General features: G+C 48.7%; 1 protein-coding gene across 5 annotated transcripts in view; it reads left to right on the top strand.

Moving 5' to 3' along the window:
- Nucleotides 1–19,186, top strand: part of LOC131739356 (GATOR complex protein DEPDC5-like) — a 28,267-nt gene extending 9,081 nt beyond the window's left edge. The window contains exons 22-43 of one of the 5 annotated variants that reach the window (XM_059032846.1): nt 72–275; nt 720–855; nt 1,132–1,229; nt 1,645–1,704; nt 3,155–3,338; nt 4,535–4,695; nt 5,389–5,509; nt 5,901–6,068; nt 6,466–6,685; nt 7,171–7,304; nt 7,579–7,687; nt 8,382–8,444; nt 8,968–9,119; nt 9,517–9,600; nt 9,965–10,097; nt 10,198–10,306; nt 10,698–10,865; nt 15,319–15,488; nt 15,994–16,165; nt 17,149–17,209; nt 17,451–17,533; nt 17,916–19,186. In XM_059032846.1, coding sequence (XP_058888829.1) covers nt 72–275; nt 720–855; nt 1,132–1,229; nt 1,645–1,704; nt 3,155–3,338; nt 4,535–4,695; nt 5,389–5,509; nt 5,901–6,068; nt 6,466–6,685; nt 7,171–7,304; nt 7,579–7,687; nt 8,382–8,444; nt 8,968–9,119; nt 9,517–9,600; nt 9,965–10,097; nt 10,198–10,306; nt 10,698–10,865; nt 15,319–15,488; nt 15,994–16,165; nt 17,149–17,209; nt 17,451–17,533; nt 17,916–18,211 — 3,086 coding nt within the window. In that variant the 3' untranslated portion in view covers nt 18,212–19,186. The other 4 variants (XM_059032844.1, XM_059032845.1, XM_059032847.1 and 1 more) reach the window with 4 other exon arrangements.
- Nucleotides 19,187–22,512: the final 3,326 nt, after the last annotated feature.

Genomic DNA, 22,512 nt, shown 5'->3' with positions numbered 1-22,512 from the left:
TCCTGTTCATCGGGTGCTGTGGGATCCCTAGAAACTGTGTTCTGGTTCTGATTGCCGCTGTGCCCTTGCAGATATCCTGGAGAGGATGATGGACGCTCAGACTCGAGACTCCAGCGCTCCGGGCCGGTTCCACGTGGGCAGTGCCGAGTCCATGCTGCACGTGCGGCCGGGGGGCTACACCCCACAGCGCGCCCTCATCAACCCCTTCGCCCCCTCGCGCATGCCCATGAAGCTCACCTCCAATCGGAGGAGGTGGATGCACACCTTCCCAGTGGGTAAGCAGCACTGTCCACACACAGACCAGCTCAGTGCTTTGGGCTTTTAAGAACCCAGAATTACCTTGACCCAGTGGATTCACACCTTTCCAGCAGGTAGGCTAAACTCTCGTTACACAAACCAGTTAATTGCTTTGGGCTGTAGGAACGCAGCATCACCTTTTTTAAAATTACTCCCAATCGCAGGCAGACAAGAACTGTGCGTGCGTGCGTGTGTGTGTGTATCCTCTTTGTTACATAACTGTAGCTCTGCATTGTGTTTTGCAACTTCAAAAGAAAAATACTGCCATCTCCTGGACAGTAAAAAGAAGGCAAGCTCCCCTCTGACCTGATGTTTCTGTTTGGCTTCCCTGCCTCCTTCCCTACTTCCCTCCTTCCCTACCTCCCTGCCTGCCTCCCTGCCTCCTTCCCTGCCTCCCTGCCTCCCTGCCTGCTTGTTTCCAGGCCCCTCCGGAGAGGCAATTCAGATCCATCACCAGACCCGGCAGAACATGGCGGAGCTGCAGGGGAGCGACCTGCGAGACCCCACCCAGTCCTCCGCAGAGCTGCTGGAACTGGCCTATCACGAAGCCACCGGCAGGTTAGCCCCGCCCCATACTGACCAGAAACTCCCCTCCCCTTCTCTCACTGGCGCCCCCTGGAGAGAGGAGGATGCTGGTTCAGGATGGCTTTATGTATTTATTTATTTATTTATTTATTTATTTATTCATTCATTTATTTTTAATTTTCTGGATAATGAGGTCAGGTTAAGCTTTGTGATGTGTGCTGCTTGCTGTTATTACACAGTCCAGCAGTAGCTGGGTGATGCTTTTCTCTCTCGTTCTGGTTTTTCAAACCCCTCGCGGCTGCTGTCTAGACGCACTGCCGTTCGTCAGCAGGTGGAGAGCGGCCCGTACCCGGGATGTGGAGGGATGGACGAGTTCACCAGCAGCCCAGCCAGCAGCCACAGCACCGGTGAGGGTCCGAGGTGGGGTGGAGAAGGGTGCAGAGGGGGCCTGAGCAGGGCAAAGAGGGACACCAGCATGTCTTCAAAATCAAAAACAAATAATGTATTTATTTCACTGTCCGACCTACATGAAATACAGTGAATTAGCGAAGGACCTTTCCACGGTAAAGTATGTGCAGTTTACTGTTAAACGTTATCGAATAGTTAAATGCCAGTGAAGCACTGTCTATAGAAAACTAAAAATAATATCTCAATAACTTCTATTGTAAAACTTTATAAGAAACCCTGTACAGTGTAGCGCACACGTTTTTTGGTTTGTGCTTCTTGACTAAGGGGCTGATTTGATCAGCCTGTTCCCTGCTGGAACATTTTACAGCACAGAGGAATCGTGCCATTTGAACATTTGTTTTTTCTCCACTGCAGGGACGCCTGTAAACCGGGGATCCTCTTTCGAAGACTCGACGTCCAGCAGCCCTGACCCAAGTGAGTGGGGGTCTCTGTTCCAGTCTAGGAGCCATACGGGGGTCAAGCTGTTAAAAAAATATATATCTGAGATCATTAGATCAGGATGTGCACAGGAAGGGCTATTCTAGTCCTGGTATGTGTTCCAACCATACCCTAAATAACCTGAACCAATTAAACCACTATAATAGTAAACCACTAATAGTTCATGATTGCATTGGTAGCCTGTGAAGAATGGCTCTTGAGGACTGGAGCATGCCTTTTTAGCGCAGTCTTTGAAATATCTGCATATACAATGCCTTGCTGTGCCATACCTCCCTCAGCCACTGCAAATGAAAGTCTGGCTTAGCTTCCCGGCTGCTTTATGACTGAAGGAGATACGATCGCAGAGGACGGAACCTCTTCTTTAAGCCTGTGTGATTGCATTATGAGATAGTCTCTTTATCCTCATTTATTGTGCATCAGAGCGTTCTCGTCTATACAAGCTGAATGATTCACTGGAAGCCCTTTAGAGCCCAGCATTAGGAGCTGTGCAGTAGCAGAGATGTCAGCCCTGATATAGCCAGGGCCTCAGGAAGCCTTTTTTAGCTGTTGCAATTGTGGTCTTCCTGCTGTATGTCTGTCTGAAAATCCGGGCCACAGAACAGAGTCTCTGGGGTCCTCCAGTGGGGCTGTCCTGCATCTCTTTGTAGAATCCACTCCTCTGTGTTCCAGCAGTCTGTTCTCCCTGCATGCTGGGGACTCTGTAGAAACTCCCTATCGGTTTACAGAAAGCACGCCGGGGATACGAAGCGCACAGCTCTTACCTGACCCTCCTGTTTCTCACACCGTGTCGTCCCATAAGATGAGGCGATATCTTTTTCTCTTTCTCTTTCTCAACGACCTTCCTACTGTCACCCTTTTGCCTGCGCTCAGCAGATTAGAATCTCTAACTCCAGCAATTGCGAAATCACTGCAATCATTTTCTTTTACAGCTCCTTCATCTTCTTGGTTCAGTAACCGTGCAGCGGTTGCTGTAAATTGTGTGCGTCTCTCTGTTTATAGATCTAGATGCATTTATCTTCACACCCTTTCTCTAATCAGCTGCTCTGCTGTGAATGCCGTGGACCTACGTGAGGTTTAAAGTGTCTCTCGCTAATTGCACAAAATCAATTCTGAAATGCAAGTTAATTTACTCGGATGCACGCGTAATTGGAATGGCATGCTGTAGTTTTTTTTATTAAACAAACTAATGACACCGCTCTCCCTCTCTTTCTCTCTTCCTCTTCCCCTCCTCTGCTTTTTATCTTAATCCCCACCCTCCCCACACCATCCTGTCTTCTTATGATTATATTATCATATATTCTCTCTACCCCGTGCTTCCTCCCTGGGACGCCCCCCTCCCTCTCCCCCTCCCTCACCTGGATCCTGCTCCCTTCTCCTCGCTGTGCCCTGGCTGTTTGTCCTGGCTGTGTGCTCTGGCTCTCTGAAGTTCTGATGCTGTCTGCTCCCCCTGTAGTGCCCAGTTTCTGTTGCACAGTGGGGGTAGACTGGAAGTCTCTGACCACACCGGCCTGTCTACCCCTCACCACCGATTACTTCCCGGACAGACAGAGCCTCCAGAACGACTACACCCAGGGCTGCTACGATCTGCTCCCGGAGTCCAACCTCGACAGGTTTGTATCGGGGCACTGAGAGCGCCTCCTAGTGGACTGCCAGGGCGCTTCATCTCCCAACCCTGTAGAAATAGAATCGCAGTACCAGTACAGCTCCAGGCGTGGAAATCGGACTCCCATTGCATAGCAGTTTGATCCATTCCTGGTTATACTACGAGTTTAATGAGACACACCTGAGCTTGTTACCTATACGCAGTGTGGCTAATCAAGCTCCTGGTAAAACCTGGAATGGGTGACACCGCTATGCAGGAGGAGGAGTCTGATTTCCCATCCCTGCAGTAAACACTGAGGTTAACCTTGAAAGATCAATATTTTCTTTTTTAAAAATGAACAGTATAATCTGATCCAGCCTGTCCTGACTTGTGTTGAAATACAGTGTAGTTCCCGGGTGTGATGGCAGTGAGTCCATTTGCAGCCCCCTCTCTCACTAACACTTGTATCTTATCACTCTGTCACAATGGCAGATAAAGTAGCTGGGGCAACTGCAAACAAACGTAGAGCAGAATGCAATGGGACCGCTTGCACTGCTAACAATAAACCCCAAAGATAACACTATGTGAATTAGCCTGTCTCAGCACAACTAAATGTGCAAACACCGTGGTGCAGAGTGTAAGAGGAGGCCTGTGCTGATAAGAAGATCAACTGAAAAATTAGGTTCCTGGTGTCAGATCTCTCCTTGATATGTCTAAGCGGAAGGCAAAGCACAGTGTTGAGTTTTCTTCTTGAAAGCATTTTTCTTCACATCAGGTAAGGAGTCTGTGTTTCGTAAGCAAGCAGCCAGGCTTCTGCTCTGTTTTTGTAGCTTCGGCAGGCTGCTAGTAAACTGTAAACTGTGTAGGTACAGGACAGGAAATATAGAAAGCATTGTTGAAATATTTTACTGCATTATGGCCAATTCACAATAGGGCAGTTTGGGCTGTTTATTTTTTTCAGTGCTCCCTTAAAACGACACCACTGGATAAATCTCTCATTTGAATAATTCCCTGTAGTGTCATGCTGGCTGTAACATCCTGTATTTAAGTGCCCTTCACTACTGCACTGTTTTCAAAATGTTATATACTTTTATATTTGTTTTATATTTTCAATGCACTTTATATTTCAATGTAAAAATAAATAAATATGTATGCAAGTCAGCACAATAATTAGGAATAATACTCCCAAAATAAGTGGGCTTCCCGCTGGTGTGTGTGCTGCAGGAGAGATGAGGAGGAGGCTCTGATGACAGCCCAGCAGGTGTTTGAGGAGTTTATCTGCCAGCGGCTCATGCAGGGGTACCAGATCATCGTGCAGCCCAAGAACAAGAAGGCAGCCCCCTCCGCGGGACCCCCGCTCAGCAGCAGCCCGCTGTACACCCGAGGTACGGGGGGTCTGGAGATCACAATCCGCATCACACAGCAAAAACCAGCACTGCCCAGCTGAGAGCAGCTGAAAGGTGGAATGGCTGTCCTCTTAGGGCTGATGAGTTAATGACATCAGCGTAAGACCCCCACTGCCCTCTCCTCTGCACAGCTTGCGTTCCTCTTTGACTCGTAGGGTTTGTGCTTCACATCCAACCCTCGCCTCTCCATTCAATTCAATGGGATGAGATGCCAGTTCATGGCATCGGTCGCCTCACCCAGACTCTACGAGCCTTCTGTTATAAGCAAGGAGACGCTCAAGGCAAATACACTGTATGTGTCTCCTATGCCGAGTATCCACAAGGGGGAGCTGTGCTCTCAGCAGTTCTCCAGTCTCATATTGAGTACTGTAAGCAGTCTTTTTTTTGTTTTCCTTTGATTGGTCACAGCCAGCCCAGGGGGGTTTACACACACATTTAAACACAATGTGACCAAAGGGAACATGCACTGCGCACCAGAAGGAGGAATGGGGTAATATTCTGTACAGCAGCAACAACAAGAAAATATTTTGCAAAAATAATGAATGAAAATGAAAACTCCACCAGGGTGCAGTGTTTGACTTGTCGAAAGCGCTGCATGAACGCGCCCTGTGTATTCCATCTCCCCCTGGCCCGTCTGTCCTGCATAGTGACTCCTCTCGGTTCTCCCCGCAGGGCTGGTGTCCCGTAACAAGCCCGAGGAAGAGGAGGACCAGTACTGGCTGAGCATGGGCCGGACCTTCCACAAGGTGTGCCTGAAGGACAAGATCATCACTGTCACCAGATACCTGCCCAAGTGAGTGCTGAGCCCAGACACCCCATCAAAAGGAGCCGATAACCAGACACTCCTCGGGGTACACAAAGAGAAAGCTGCCCTCTTCTCCTGTGTAGTAACGAGAGCCACAGACTTGAGCAGCGCTGAGCAGCTTCGCTAATAGAGGACAGGGAATATACAGCACAGCATTATACATGTAAAACTGCAAGTCAAGTCAGGGGGGCAGTCGTATACTCGCTTTGCTGGACAACGGTGCTTGAGTAGCACTGATGAAGGCATTAGCTGAACAGTTTGTCTGATCGAGTCTGCAGCCACACAAATGTTTTCACTTGCGTGCAGGTTTTTAAGGGATTGTAAAGCAGTGTAATGCCTTGTCGCTCCTCTCTCTCTCTCTCTCTCTCCCCCTTCCCAGGTACCCTTGCGAGTCGGCTCAGATTCAGTACAGCTACAGCCTGTGCCCCTCGCACTCCAACGCAGAGTTCCTGCCCTGCTGGGTGGAGTTCTCTCACGAGAGGCTGGAGGAGTACAAGTGGAACTACCTGGACCAGTACATCTGCTCATCTGGCTCTGAGGACTTCAGGTGGGCAGGAGGGGGAGATGGAGAATGAGGGGGAGGTACGGAGAGTGGGAGAGTATGAGACAGGGAGGCAGACAGACAAGGGTAATGTGTATATGGATTGTGTTTTGTTCACAATCAGGTGGAGTCAGGTGGTCCGTGGGATATAACAGAATAAAGACTGATGGGGGGGTTGTTAATACAGCAGGTTTGCCTCTAGTCTGCAATCCCTCAGCTGTGTCCCTGTGTGAGCCGTGTCCTGTGTCCCTGTGTGAGCCGTGTCCTGTGTCCCTGTGTGAGCCGTGTCCTGTGTCCCTGTGTGAGCCGTGTCCTGTGTCCCTGTGTGAGCCGTGTCCTGTGTCCCTGTGTGAGCCGTGTCCTGTGTCCCTGTGTGAGCCGTGTCCTGTGGTTCGCTCCGCAGCCTCATCGACTCCCTGAAGTTCTGGCGCACGAGGTTCCTGCTGCTGCCCGCCTGCATCACGGCCACGAAGCGCATCATGGAGGGAGAGGCCCGCTGCGACATCTACGGGGAGCGCCCGCGCAGCGACGACGAGGAGTGGCAGCTGCTGGACGGCTTCATCCGATTCATCGAGGGGCTGAACAGAATCCGCCGCCGCCACCGATCCGACAGGATGATCCGCGTGAGTGAGGGGAGGGGGGAGAGAAGATGGGAGAGAAGGGAGAGGGAGATGAGGGCGCTCTTTATCGGGTAATGCAGTACCAAAGGGTATTGAGCCTTAGCCAGAGTTACTGTGTTCATAACAATACCTCATGCCTGCATGCAGTACCAAAGAAACCTCCCTAGAGGGAGTCTAAGCCGAAAGAGAGACCATAGATTGAGCTTGCCGTGTGGTGTTGGTCATGAATTTCACCGCTGCTCTCAAACCAGGTGTGCATGATGAGGCTCCACTTTTGTACTGCTCTTGCAAAAAGAGGTGCAAGTTACTTCTGGGATGAAACTATTAAGAAGTCAGGTCAGAGTGAGGTAGTTCCAGGTGATGTCATAATGCAGATGGAAGTCCTGGCTCAGCGTTCCTTTATAACGCTGCGTATTGTCCCACATTTCAAATGGTTCTCTGCTTGTGTGTTTGGAGTCGCGGGTGAGTGTATTCTCCTCTGTCTGCAGAAGGGGGCTGCTATCAAGGGTCTGCAGGTGACGGGTCCCATCGCTGCGTACCCCTCGGAGCCCCCCGGACCGCCGCTAGGGAAGAAGGGCACATCGGCGCTGTCTGCACTGCTGGAGATGGAGGCCAATCAGAAGTGAGCATCTGTCCCGCCCCCTCTCCAGATCAGTAGCTAGAAACGTTCTTTCACCAGCTAGTGTGTGTGCATGTGTGTGTCTGTCTGTGCGTGTGTGTTTGTGTGTGTGCGTCCCCATATTCACGTTCCCTGGATCCTAAATGCACTGGGATTGCTCCTGCAGCAATCCTGCTGCTCCCTGGCTGGTCCTCAGCCCTTTGAGCCCCTGCAGGTTTCAGAGTGAGCCAGGGCAGTGCTGGGGCTGCAGTACAGCTCTCTGTGTCTCTGTGTCTAGGAGCCTGGAGGAGTATCAGGCAGCGATGCTGTCAGCGAAGAGCTCTGCACAGCTGAGTGACACCGCGGGGGTTGCCATGACACCCACCTACATGGACAGCCCCAGGAAGGTATGAGCAGGAAATCCTGTCCTCCAAACCTAACACTGTGACCCCACAACCCCTGTGTGTTTGTTCGTTTTTTAGGCATTGCCTCAACAGTTGAGCCCTTCCTAGTTTTTGCATGTTCAGTAGTGAATTAGGTGCAAAAATCCCTGCCTGGTCCTGTGATCCAAGGATTAAAGTCGCCTCTAGCTCCCATTGCATTACTCACTACAAGTCCGGAGACATTTTATACACACTGTTACAATTGATTTTGTTTGCACTTGCTGCATGCGCTTTCAGAACCAAGGCTCTGCTTTGCCATGAATGTTTTTAATATATAAAACCGGGTGTGTTTTCTGTCTGCATTTATATACTGTGTCCCTGCCTGCCTGTCCTCTGGGCCCCTGGTGGTTGCTGGGCTGTGTCTCCTGGTTGTGTTGTGTCACGTTCTGTGGTGTTGTGATGCTCTGGTGATTCTTTTGATTTGCGCCTCTTTCCTCTCCCCTCTCCTCCCCTTTCCCTCTCCTCTCCCCTCTCCTCTCCTCCCCTTTCCCTCTCCTCTCCCCTCTCCTCCCCTCTCCTCTCCCCTCTCCTGCCCCTCTCCTCCCCTCCCCTCTCCTCTCTCCTCTCCCCTCTCCTCCCCTCTCCTCTCCCCTCTCCCGCCCCTCTCCTCTCCTCTCCTGCCACTGCTGCTCCCCGTTGCCTCCCTGTGCACTGTCAGGACGGAGCGTTCTTTCTGGAGTTCGTCCGCAGCCCTCGCAATACCTCCATCTACCACCCCCAGGTCAGTCAGAGGGAGAGAGAGAGAGAGAGAGATACTCTCATACATCTTGTAGGACTGGCGTCTAGTCATTTTTATCTGAAGCGGTACAGTACACTGTTTGTACGGGGGATCGTTACACACAGTTTGCTAACTGGCTGCTAATTGCGCAGTGCTCTGTGTGCTGCTCAATACAGAGAAACCTCGCTATTAAGGCACAATATTTTTACTTTGTTTTGGCTTTCTTCTATGCAAACTGTTTTAGCATTCAAGTTTTCTAGAGCATTTACTGATTTTATTGCACCTCCATTTACTGTTTGATATTTAAGGCTTCTTTGATTGGAAAAAGCTTCAAACCAAAAGACAAGGTTGCCGATATAAAGGGGTTTCCAGTGTTGTTGATTCTGGCCCTGCATATTCTAATGATACTGTGACTATAAGCCAGTATGTAAGCCAGTATAGTAGGAAGAGGTGCTGAGAATCGCCCCCTTCTCTATGGTGATGATGAAGGGGCCGTTCAGTTGAAATGCTGTGTTCCTCTCCCCAGATCTTGGCGGATCAGTCGGCGGCCGCAGGCAATGCAACGGAGAGCGGCGCTGCGGTCCAGTCAGGGGAGAGATCCAGCTTGGCTGGGAGTGCGCAGAACTGCCAGAACACAGGGGAGCAGGGAGCAGCCTGGACCAGCGCCGGAGAGGGCAGGTAGGGGCAGGGCACTGGGGTGGTACTAGTTTATCAAACTGCAGCTAACTGAAGGTTCAGCATTATCTAGGGCTGCTATAGGGAGACACATTTTTTTTGTAACAATGCAATATAATACATTTGTGATCCTGTAGAGCACCGCATTGCCACCTATATAACCTGCTTAAAACAACCTCCTGAGGGGCCATCTAAAAGAGTGTTTAAGACAGCTCTGTATAACACGCCTGTGTGTCAGTGGGTATGTGTAGGTGTATGCCTCTGTGTATCCCCCAGGACTCTCTGAAAGGAAGATATCATTGTCTCCCGAGCCCTTTGCTGCTCCTCTCATGGTTGAGAGAGGAGCCCTGCCTGCCTGCCTGCCTGCCTGCCCTCTCATGTGATTGGTTGTATCTTGCAGCGCTCAGCCCTCTTCTGGAGTCTCCAGATCACTGACGTCCTCTTCCACGCTGGCTGAGATTTTGGAGGCCATGAAGCATCCAACGTAAGTCAGGGCACCGAGCGCAGTGAAACAGAAAGCCTCCAACTTCTGAGTTCAACCAAGATTGCTGAAGAAAGAAAAATAATCGTTCACATGAATAAGTACCTTTTTTGCATTACGATATTCAAAGGTGAATTACTGGTGCAGGTCTTGTAATCTAAATTCACAAAACAATGTTCATGCTTGTTTCTTTACTTCATATATTTTATTCCTTCATGATTACAATGTTTAACAGTTGAACGCGAGACTTGTCCCAGTGTGCTCGCTATCGTGCATCCATGCAGTTTGTGAACTCGTTTGAAAGTTGGTGACGCACTGCAGTGTGAGCTGCAGACCCGACTGACTGAGCTGCTGTGCCTCATTACAGCACTGGAGTCCAGCTTCTCCCTGAGCAGAAGGGCCTCCCTGCCCATTGCTTCATCAGTGCGGAGGTGGTGCACTGGCTGGTCAACAACGTGGAAGGAGTGCATACACAGGCCATGGCCATCGATATAATGCAGGTACAGTGTGAGAGTGCGCATGTAAGCCTTGGCTATCGATGTAACAGGTATTAAAAAGTGCACAGAAACCTGAAGTTTTTGTGTTTGTTTTTGTTTGTAGAAAATGCTGGATGACCAGGTGATCGTGCACGCCTCCGGCGAGGCCATGCGCACGTTTGTGTATGGATTCCACTTCTACAGGATCGTCATGGACAGAGACCCAGACAGAGGTACCGCAGCAAAGGGGGCTGACGTCAGGCATCCGAATCACTCGTGACCCTCATCCAGTGAATCTGTAGTAATGTTATCCCCAACACCGAACTGCAATGCAGTGGGCTGAGATGCCAAACCATTACACCTTGTTGTCTTGTTTGTTATGTCAGGGATGGAAGTAAGACTGTTGCACATTCCAGGTTCTATTATGAGCTTGATTAGCCACAGCGTACAGGTAACAAGCTCAGGTGTGTCTCATTAAACCAGGAATGGATCAAACTGCTATGCAGTGGGAGTCTTATTTCCATCCCTTCCCTTGGCTCTGGGTTTGCTGTCAGTGCACCTGTAGTCTGTGTGGTCTGTGCAGCATGCAGCTCTCACTCTCCTCTCTGCTGTGTGTTTCGGCAGTCCAGGGGATCCAGCCGTCCACGATCTGGTACACGGCTGCCATGGAGGACTTCGCCCTGTTCCAGAGGAAGTGGTTTGAGGTGGCTTTTGTTCTGGAGGAGAGGCTGCACTCTGAAATCCCCGTGTTCTTCCTGCCGTGGCTGCCCAGCCGGCCCGCGTCCTATGCAAGTAGGCACAGTTCCTTCAGCCGCAGTTTCGGAGGACGGAGCCAGGCAGCTGCTTTATTAGGTAGACGCACGGCCCGGGCGGCAAGGGGCTGCGAGGGGGCTACTCTGCAAGGGGACGGTCTCACATGGAAAGCGCTGTCCAAAACAAACAAACCAACATCCGGTTGTTCATTTGGCAGTTTGACTCTTTGAATGCAGCGTCTGCTTCACTGGTGATCCTTCTAAAAATGTTTTTAAAAAATTAATTTAAAAAAAAAAAAAAACACAATATATTGATTTGAAGACATGAAACATGCAAATTGCAGTTTCAATTCGACAAGCTGCACAGATGGTGTATGTAGGTGCAGTTATTGTCGGGTCAGGAGGGCATGGATTGGGTGGAGGCAGTTAGTGTAGAACAGGGGTGGGCAAGTCAGTTCATGGAGGGTCTTTCTACCTAGTTAACTGCTTCAGGTCCTTGCTGGAGGGTTAATTGTTGCAATGAAACAATTTATAACAGCTGGAACAGAGAAATGCTCTGGAAGGTCAAGAGTTTCCCATCCCTGCTTCCACGGACCCACAACCACTGTTTTGTACAGTCTGGTTGCATTTCCACACTTGAAAAGCATTTTTTAAAAACCTGAACGCTTTCAGACAAGTGAACAAATGAGCAATGCAGATCCCCCACAGCTGCTTCTGTTAACTGATTTGCAGAGAGCAGACTGGCCTTTTAAAGGGGTGCTTGCTTGCATCTTCAATTCCGTTTCCTCTCCTCCCCAATCACAGCACACAGAGAGGCAGGAACACAGTGTCTTTTTGAAGTGAGTGCACCTTTAAGGGAATGGTGCCAGTAAATCATTTGAAGAGGTTCTGCACAGACTGCGATCAGGTTAAAGAAAAAGAAATCAATATTGCAAAGTGGGGTGGGGAGAGATGCAGTTCAGTCCATTTGTCTGGTTTGAATCTTCCAGACTGCAGTGTTGTAGGATTACATGTTAGCTAAAGTAGGGCACTGCCTTGTATCTGCCCCTTGTGTCAGATAGCTGGGAATGAGTTTTCTCATGCTGTGCGGTTTAGAAAATGATCCTGCATGGATTATTGGATTGGTAGTCGTATTGAAATGCTCCAGGTGTTGTTTTAACATTGACGCGGTTCCAAGCCCAGCAGAAAAACAGCCAAGAGTGTTTCATCCAGATCAGAAAACACTCGGTAGCTGTGTGTTTTCAAAGAGGAAAAATATCACAGAATCTGCTTAAGAATACCTGCAAGAAATACATGGGAACCGTTCATTGAGTGACCTGGTATTCTCCTTGTAGACAAAAAGGGAGGGGGGTGGGGAACTTGCACAAGACAAACAACTGAACAATACTGCCCTCTACACCTATCTGTGCATTGCATGACACTGCCCTACGAGGGGCAAAAAAAAAAAAAAAAAAAGAGATTTGTATTGGTATTGAGCTGATCGCTACCATTGAAGCAGACCTCCTCCTGCTAATAACAGCGTGAGAGAGCTTTACTAATGACTACCGCTGAGCCCCTGCTCTTCTGAAGCGCTGCCATGGCCACTGCAGCAACCCAATCAAATCCATCCCAACGATACATCGACCTCCCGCAGGTCCTGATGCCCTGGAGGGATCATCTCAAGGGGAACAAGGCAGTTCCTATATGCATGCAGTGTATATGCCATTGATGCCTACCACATGTTTACAGAATTGAAAACGTTAACCGCAGTGAGTTTAGAAAGCGCTTTGCTTTGTGTTTAGTCAGTGTCGAGGTCGTGTGCATGTAGGAGAGGAGAATGGGGTGCCGTGCACACGTCCTGTTCTGGGGTGCGTTGCTCAGTTTCTGCCGTCATATTCTAGAGCAGGTCCGTGCAGTCTCAGTGTCTCCGTCTCTCCTCTGCAGGAACACACACATCATCAGACCCCTCAAACTTGGCACTAACAGAGAGCATCCTCACACTTCATGCCCGTTTAACAAGCAGCCCATGCCAGATCAATATCCCATAACTACAAACACCCCATCAGGAGGTAACTCTGTAAGAAAACCAGTCCGCAGTGGGAGGGGGGGGGGGGTCACACTTTCAGAGCCTTTTACTCCAGTCTTTTCCATATATATTTACTCCTATTTTATAAAACCCCCTTTTTTTAATTCAACTTTAATGTTACACAATGAGAAGCACACAAATGCCTGAGATTATGTGAGTGAATGTTTCGTGGAAGTAGCCTGTGTGGTAACGGCTTTGAGAATATATGCCATTAGATTCTTCTCGGGTTACCTCTGATTCCAGCACATTCCATTTCCATCTCAAAAGTCACTTTGCAACATTGTCGCACCTCCCACACCGCGATGCAGAGCTGCAGCCATGATTTAACACTGCACTGCTATTTCTTTTATTCTTGTTAGATTTTCCAAAATCATTTTGCAGTGGCGTAGCGTCACGTGATACCGGTTGCCATGGCGCTACTTGCATCTCTGCACCCCTCGGAGATGTGTAACCGTCACCATAGCAACCAACGTCACGCTGGTTCAGTCAGTTGTACCCCAGCTAATCGTCATGCCAGCACTCCGGAATCCAATATCTAGCAGAAGCCGGGTGCTTTCGCTGTTCTAGTCATTACATCATCCAGAGCTGTTCATCTTAATTCAGTGGTTTTGACTAGAAGTCTTTCACGTGCCGTCTCTGCGTTTCAAGCATTACAGGAGGATGGGAAGGAGCTTGTTCCCCTTTGCAGTGTCCCGGTGTCCTGTTGGCCTTTGTCAGTGTGCAGCTTTCCTAACCCGATTGCATCACCATCTTCATCTCCATGTGACCCCGTCAGCCCTCTCTCTTGCCTCTGACTGGTCCCCCCGCAGCCCAGCGACAGCCTGTGAAGTGGACCTGCATGCTGAGTGGAGGTGTGTTGGCTCTAACGCCACGAACAGCACCCCACAGTCTCCCACTGCAAATCAAACCCTAATCCTCCCTCCCCCTGGAGTCCTGCATGCTTACTGTAGGAGTGCAGAGTCACTCTCTAGTAGTGTTGTGGTCTGTTTCTGTGAATCCTCTAATTCTCCTTGTTGATTTGTATTATTATCATGTTTGTATCTGATTGTACAGTGCATACAGTCAATCCACCTACAGTCTATAGTTACCCCCAGTGGTATGTTTGTATATTGAGTTGGCATCTTTGCAAAAATTCATCACAGAAAAAAAAAAAGCTTTTGCATTGTTCGTTTATTTTGGTATGTCATTGTAGATCCCGTAAAATCTTTACCAGAGCAACCCGAGAGACACTGAATGCACTGTGCAGTGTTTAGACAGGTGGACAAACTCACAGTACAGATCAATTATTGGCTTCTGGTCCTAATTAGTTTGCAACTGGGTGTTGAAAATGTTTAATGAAATGTCTTTTCGATGCTTTAAAACATCCTCTGCTGTTTATTCAGACAGTTCCAGGCAATGGGATTTGTAAGTATAAAGATTTTATTTATTATTAAATACAGAAAAAGTGGTGATCTTGTTCCTACTGCCCAATGTAATTGAGACACATTAATACACAGTGTATTCAATACAGCAGAGATGCACTTAGCCTGCGCAGGGTTTCGTACAGCAGGTGAATTCGCTGCTTGTTCATTTCAGACACACACAGATCTGTCTGGTCTGGAGTGCCAGCCTGCCAATGGCATTTCCATAATGAGGTTTTGCTCTGAAGACATTTACTCTTGATGATTGATTCCAGGAAATCCTTTGCAGAGGAACCCTTGAATGTTGCATCATCTTCCAGTCATTCTTAACACGGTCAAAAACAGGGGCGCTGTCGTTCCGTTCTTTTGAAATATAAAACGATGCGTTAACTTCAGACATCTTGCCGTGGAGTTGGTATGGGCTTGTAGATTCTCTGCAGCTCATGACGCTGTACCCAAGCATCTCCTGGTGTTTGTTACAGATATTTAAGTGCTTAAGCGTGTGTTTATTTGTGTTCTCAGTGTTATGAACTGCTGGACAATGTAAGCTAATGCAACATTCAAATTGAGCACGTGCATACTTTACATCATCTACAGTACCTTTTCCTGATATCGTATTTTTTACCTGTTTAATATCGTGTCATGTCTGTTTTTTATTTTATTATTATCAATAGTCTCTTAGACCATTGTTTGCCACGCTTCCTGTGTATTCTAGCATCACATGCTTCTGAAAAGACTCCTCAAGGCAGATTGTGGGGAAGCGTATTAGCGCTGCACTGTGCACTGAAACTCATAGGTGATCCAGTGTCCCACTGAGGCCAGTGCAACGCTAATATGGCTCCCCCGCCTCGCTTCCTTATCCTTGAAGCGTCTTTTCAGAATCATTGCTGGAATAATATCCGAGCTGGAAAAAAAGCGACAGGATGTGAAACAGGTACGAAAATTCAATATTGGGGGAAAATGGTGGTACAAAGCATCCCGTTAACTTGCTTCCCCTTTTGGCTGCTTCTTCCCCTTCGAACCTCAAGCCGCCACGGTGCCGGAGCAGAAGACCGTGACTCTGGACGTGGATGTGAATAACCGCAGCGACCGCATGGAGTGGTGCAGCTGCTACTACCATGGGAACTTCTCCCTGAGCGCTGCCTTCGAGGTGAAGCTGCACTGGATGGCCGTCACGGCAGCTGTGCTCTTCGAGATGGTAGGAGGCTGGGTCCGCTCCAGAGCCGCAGTGCCTAACACACAGTGTGACCAGCGCACTGGCATACAGAGGAGCCTCGTGATCTCAGAGTAATCACACGCTGGCTCAAAGGGGAATAAGGCTTGTATGAAATCAGGAGTGTACCGGATTATTATCACATGCAATCCCTAACGTTTGCAGGAGGCTGGCTGATAAAAGTTGGTTAAATTAGCATTTTTGTAATTTTACTAAACTGGAATTTGAGATTATTTTTTTTTTGTGTGTGATACTGTCAATATAAATACTTTTTTGATATAATAGTTATTTTGCACAACAATAAAATAGCAGCAACATGGAATAAATACAAAATTCAGAGATACAAATTTTACTCCTAATGAAATTACCAACAAACATTTCACTGAATTTGTGTTGCATTTAAGAGCAGTGTAATGGTCAAGTTCTCCTTGGCCTGTGTGCTGTGCCTCCTCTCCTGCTCTCTCTCTCTCTCTCTCTCTCCCACGCGCAGGTCCAAGGCTGGCACCGGAAGGCCACCTCTTGCGGATTCTTGCTGGTCCCGGTCCTCGAGGTGCCCTTCGCGCTGCCCAGCTACCTGTACGGGGACCCGCTGCGCGCCCAGCTCTTCATCCCCCTCGCCATCGGCTGCCTGGTCAAGGAGGGCAGCGAGCACCTGTTCGAGGGTCAGTCCAGCGCTCTCATTCACCTTCAGTGTCGTTGAAACATGTAGAGAAGATAGCAGGCTGGAAGAGCTTTATGTGCAAAGAAACTCTTCTGATGGGGATTCCTGTCTGGTGTGTTCATTAGGAACTTCAACCTGCCACTCTAATTTAGTCATCCTGACGCACCTCTATACTGTACATATCCCCAACCCAAAATCCCACAAGAATACAAGTCTTTGGAGACCGTAGTCCTCCCCTTCCACAACATTTTCTCAGGAGTGTGTTTTCATTCCCTTGCACGTGTTTGCTTACGACTGGTGCAGAATTGACCCCCATTGCACCTCAAGGCATCTCCCCTCAGCACTACACCCCAACGCTGTTTTCAGTCCAGTAATTGCTGAAGGGTTGGATCAATCAAAAGGGAGCTGTGGGCGCGAGAGGCTGTGCTGCAAGGCGTGGCTGGATGAGGAGTCACAGAAAAGGGAGTTGCAGACCTGATCTGGGCATCGTGCCAGCAAGCTGTAGCAGAGGCAGCGTGCCAGCCTGAGCTGCTAAGCATCAAGACTGAGTTACTGCTCCCTCCGCCTGCATAGTGCAGCCTCTCTCTCTCTCTCTCTCTCTCTCTGGTGGGTGCTGTGTGGATAATCAGTAGAGCTCTCTACTTGGTGTCCTCTGTTTGATCGCTGTGATCCGCTCCAGCTACCCATTCAGAAATACCGAGCTTACGGGAGCGCTGCCCAAGTTTAATTCAATCAAACTTCCTGTCATTTACTGCTCCTTCCCTTAACAGATGAGAAAAACAAAATCTAACCAATTTAGTGAAGAGAGTGTGCTGTTGATAAATGGGGAATCTATTAGAAAGACAGCATGCTGTTGAATCATATTGACCAAAAAACATATTAAAAAAATATTTGACATACTTGTCAGCTTCTTAAAAAACTGAAAGAACTAACAAATGTGTATCTTGAGTTTAGATTGTTCACGTCTGCCTCTTGTGATTGCAGGATTCGAACCTGAAACATACTGGGACAGAATGCAGCTTTTCCAAGAGGCTATTCTCTACAGGTAATACAGCTTTTCTTAGCTTCTGTCTGATGGATTGCCAGCGAGCAGTGAGCCACACTGTCCACACTGTCTCGGTGTCCACACTGCCGATCGCGACGATGAATCTCTGTTGAAACCGACAGCATTGAGTCCCACTAAAGGAGGGAGGACTGCTGACCCTTGTGTCTGTCTGAACGCCAGTAGAATTTGCTATGAACACAGACCCTGCTGTGTTTTATAATCAGGAATTGTTTGGTTGCAGATTCGGTTTTGTGCAGGACAAGTTCTCGGCTTCTGCTTTCAACTTCCCCTCTGAGAACAAGCCTCAGTACATCCATGTGACAGGTGAGCCCAGAGCAGTGCGCAACCCCTGCCAGCAACTTGTACGATTGCACCTCTAACTCTGAGTGTCTGGTATGGGATTAGGGCAGTGAGATTGCACCTCTAACTCAGAGTGTCTGGTATGGGATTAGGGCAGTGAGTTTGCACCTGTAACTCTGAGTGTCTGGTATGGGATTAGGGCAGTGAGATTGCACCTCTAACTCCGAGTGTCTGGTATGGGATTAGGGCAGTGAGATTGCACCTCTACCTCTGAGTGTCTGGTATGGGATTAGGGCAGTGAGATTGCACCTCTAACTCTGAGTGTCTGGTATGGGATTAGGGCAGTGAGATTGCCCCTCTAACTCCTGAGCGTGCTTGTTTGTGTGTTTGTTGTTTTGCTCCCCAGGCACCGTGTTCCTGCAGCTGCCCTACTCCAAGAGGAAGTACAACACAGGGCAACAGAGGCGCAGACGCAACTCCACCAGCTCCTCCAACCAGAGCCTGTTCGGAGAGGAGAAGATCGGCTACAACTGGGCGTACAACACCATGCTGACCAAGACCTGGCGCTCCGGGGCCACCGGAGACGAGAGGCTGGCCGACCGGCTGCTCAGGGACTTCACCGACTTCTGCGCCAACAAGGACAACCGTCTCGTCAGCTTCTGGGAGAGCTGCCTGGAGAAGATGAACGCCAGCGCCCCCTGAGAGAGGGAGGGAGGGAACGCGGGGGAGACAGGAGATCAGGGAGAGAGAGAGAGAGGAGAGGAATAAAGAGAGATAGAGGGATGGTGGGACAGAGACCTCAGGCATTGCATGAATTATGATGAGGTTATAAGGCTTTGCTTTAAACCGTGTATGATTGATTGAAGGAGAGATAGAGGAGGGGTAGAGACTGAGGGAGAGGGTCGGAAAGGAAGAGAGGAAGAAATGGAGCAGGAGAGAGGTACCGGAGAATCAGCACTGGTCACTGGGGATGAAACTGGGAGAAGAACCAGCCCACCACCCCACCAACCCCATCAGAGTCAATATCATTTCTGTGAGACAAACGGGTTGTCCTACAGCCTGGACTCTGTTAAAAACAATTTGCCAAAAAAACGTGTTTTCTGAAGGTATGAGAACCGTCTATAGCCCAGCCATCCTCGCTGCAATAGGCGGGGAGTTCAGCTGCTGAGGGAGTAACAGGAGGAGCGATAGGTCTTGATAGGACAAGTGTCAGTCTTGCAGCGTGTGCGTGTGCGTGTGCGTGTGCGTGTGTGGGGGGGTGGGCTTTGCTTCATGCTTCATGCCTCATCCCTCCCACCCAGTTAGTGATGCTCACACTTTTACAACTGGAAATCAATAAACCATGTGCACTATCCTCTAAAATAATGCCTCTAATTTTAGAGCTTGCTAATGATTTACTTGGGCATGTGCAGTAAGAAATACTGCACCAGGAGCTGTGCTGTTGATTTGTGATTATCAGAACTCAACCACCTGTATGACGCAGATATGGTTTGACCGGTGTGGCTGTATAATGTGTTATGAATGATGTCATGATATCAAGTTGCCTGGATATTCACGTTGTGAGCGATGCACTCAATCAAACTGCAACTGCACTGCCTGTGTTCAAAGTGTCTCACGTGTCTTTAATTCTTCAAATATACTGGCTCCCTGCAGAGGGCAGCACTGCTGTTTCATGAAGCTGCTTGTGTGTTATTGGAATGGTTCAAACAGGATTTCAAACCACAGGACACATGGAGTGTGTGAAGAGGCAACAACCTTCAGAGTAGAGAAAACCTGAGAAAATATCGCATCGTTTACAGCGGCAAGTAATTAGATACTTGAGCCTTTCCATTTGTTGTGTGTTTTGATGACTTCAAGACCAAAAGATAATCATGTTGGTTACAACTAGGGGCTGGTTCAATTGATTAATCACACCTGTTTGCTAGTGATATGAAACTGTATTGAAAGACAGTTACAAGGAATACAAAGTATTAACATAATGCTAAATGCTATTTACTATTTCGTTTCATAGTGCCAGCTAATGTTTCATACACTGTACATATATTTACTGCCATGTAATGGACAGTCACCACACCACTGACCTCTGACCTCTGACCCACTGCACCTGGGTCCTAGACACTCTCCCTCCCTCTCTATCTCTCTCTCCCTCTCTGTTGCTAGGTAGACAGCGTGACATCACCCCTGCAGTGTTAATTACATTGATCCCAGTGCTGTACTGGAGGGCCTGTTGTTTATAAAGTGAGCTGCGTTGTGACCCGAGAGCACGCTCAGTGTTGCAAACGCACGTCTGAAAAGTAAGGCGGCAGGGTTTAATGGCTCACCCCAACTAAAACAACAACAACGAAACACTCTAAATATCAATTTCATGTCCAAATCGGACACCTGGTTCAATGTTCGATGGTGTCGTTGTAATCGTCTCGCATTACTGTGCTTAGTAACGCTAGAAATGTTCCAGCCGTGGGTTATGTTAACCTGGAGCAGTTTGATGTAACGTTGGCGTGTTGCACAGTTTACACTGGAGCAGAATCTAGTCCAGATTGTTTGTAATTATGTAAGAACAAGCACAGTGTTAAGAGTGACACGAATACCGCATACCAAACCATACAGGTGCACCGGCAGGGACACATGTCCTTGGCAGTGTCATATTAAAGAGCCCCTGTCTGATATAAGCAGAGCTGCCTGCTGACATCAATATGAAGAGATGGAGGAGGGGCCGAGGGACAATTTGGGAGGCCTCTTGAATGACGCTGTCCCAGCACGGGCTCAGTATTGAGGTGGCACAGAAGAGAGAGCTTTTTCTAATGACTGCTAAATTTGAAATACTCATGTGGGATTTTTTTTTTTTTATGTTAATTAATGAATTGCTGTGAAAATACAACTCAGGATTGAAAATATTGAATTACTGATGAAGAACTGGCTCACAGTAAACCCAAACTCTGAGGACGTCATGCTGGGGGATGTGTCGTTGCTGTGCTCTTATTGCAGGCACAAGTAAACTAATCCTCACCTCCCCTCCTCCCTGCTCCATCTCCCTGACATTCTCCTGCATTCCAAGAAAGAGCTGGAGCTGTGAGCTCAGCACAGGAATATAGATCTCTCTCTTTCTGTCCTTCCCTTCCGGCTACTGTCTCATCTCCCTAGTATATCTCATCAACGTCAGCCTCCCCTCACTCTCCCCTTCTCTCTCTCTTTCCCATCTGGTCTGGGAGGGGGTATTTTCTCTCTGGAGCCCCTCTTCTACCCTCGCTCCTGGTGAGAGCTCATCAGAGGCTGTGGAGCCTGCTGTTGGTCACAGAGGAGCCCCCAGCTACTCCAGTCTCCCCCCTGTTCCCAGTAGGAATTCGCATTGATCCACAGACTGGACAGATGGGGCTGGTATGCAGAATATCTTTTGATCCTGGGCAGATGGAAGTGTGTCAATAGGAAGGGGTGGGGGGTGTAAATGCAGAATGCTCATAATGAAGATGACTAACAGCACTGTGTCAAAAGCCATGTGGGGACTCAGCATGGCAGCACGTTAGAAGATGTTTTGAACACGGAAACTGCTGGTAAAGGAGCACTAGCCAAGCCTGGAGGTGCAGAGCAAATTGTTATCACGAGAGCACCTTTTAACACAGGTGTAGCTCTATATGCACGAATGCAGACGAGCCTGGCTCTTTCGCACAGCGGTTAAGATGCGTGCTTGGGATGTGCAGGGCAGACGGTTCGCCCCCAGCCTCTTGGGAGCAGGTCTGTGCGAATTTAAACAGTGCTCAGCAGCACAGTGAGCCCCCTTGCAGCCCCTCTGTGGTTTACTGAAGCAGAACTGATAACAGATTAAGTTGGCCAGTTTGCCGAAGCTGCAAAATCTGTGGCTAGGAGAAATAGCATCTTACCAGCCGCTGGCTAATGACTTTACACACTTAACAGCATGTCGCATTTGAATGTAACACGCAACCTCGCACATTGCAAGCGAGTGCCTTAACTGCTATGCAAAAGAGCCAGGCTCATCTGCATTCATGGAGCTTTTATACGCATTGCATCAACACTGACAAGCATTTAAAAAAAACTGAAACCTTCCAGCAGTACTGCATTGCAGCCTGGGAGTTGCGTGATTGGATACTGGAACAGACTGGGAGTCGTGCAGTTTTCCAGCCCAGGTTCACAGTGGAGATGGAAACACAGCATCACACTTTTATACCCATGCCAGCTGTGCCCCTCATTAGGTGACCAATCACCTTGATTTAACATTGAGGAGCAGGGAGGCTGGCTAATCTGTAATAGGAATCTGAACACCAGGGAGCTTTTGATAAACCATCATCTGGGAAGAACAGATGAACAGCTCAGCGTTAGCGTCACGGCCCTGATTAGCACTGATTCCAGTAACTGCCTTCATGTTAATGCGGTCCAAGATTAGTGCTAATCGAGGACTGTGAGATCAGACAGAAAGAGTTTGAAACTATTATCAAAGGGCTCCTACAGGCATAAAATCTGCAGTCCTGCAGAACCGGTCTGAATCTGTTCCCTGTGCTGATTCTTTCCAGTGTTGGGCTGGTCCTTGGCTCTTAGTAATATTAGTGCATATCGTACTTGCTGCCCAGTCAATGCCACAGAAGGCTTTGTTAAGAGTCTCTCGATTCAGTTTTGCACTGCCGGTCAATATCAGCGGGTGAAAGCGTGACAGAGAGAGGTTTGGGAGGCGGTGGGGGGTATTGATCCTGCAATAGCAAGACACGACCGATCTACTACTAGCAGCGCCAACGTGGACAAAGTAAAAAAATTAAAAAGTACATCCTCCACCAAGTGCCCATATTAATCTAGCAATAAAATGCACTGGATGCATTGTAAGCACGGCGCCAGTTAACGTGTGCGTGTGTGTGTGTGTGTGTGACTCCAATGCACCACCTCTTCTGCAGCACCACAATGCAGCATTCCCATTGCGCAGGTGTCGGGCTGCCTGGTCTGCGATTCTATTTATAGCTGGTGACGTCAACCTCAAATACACCCCCCCCCCCCCTCGTACT

This window comes from Acipenser ruthenus, chromosome 11 (assembly GCF_902713425.1).
Source record: "Acipenser ruthenus chromosome 11, fAciRut3.2 maternal haplotype, whole genome shotgun sequence".
NCBI lineage: Eukaryota > Metazoa > Chordata > Actinopteri > Acipenseriformes > Acipenseridae > Acipenser > Acipenser ruthenus.
The sequence above is the reverse complement of the archived record's forward strand: the minus strand, read 5'-3'. Positions and strand labels throughout refer to the sequence as shown.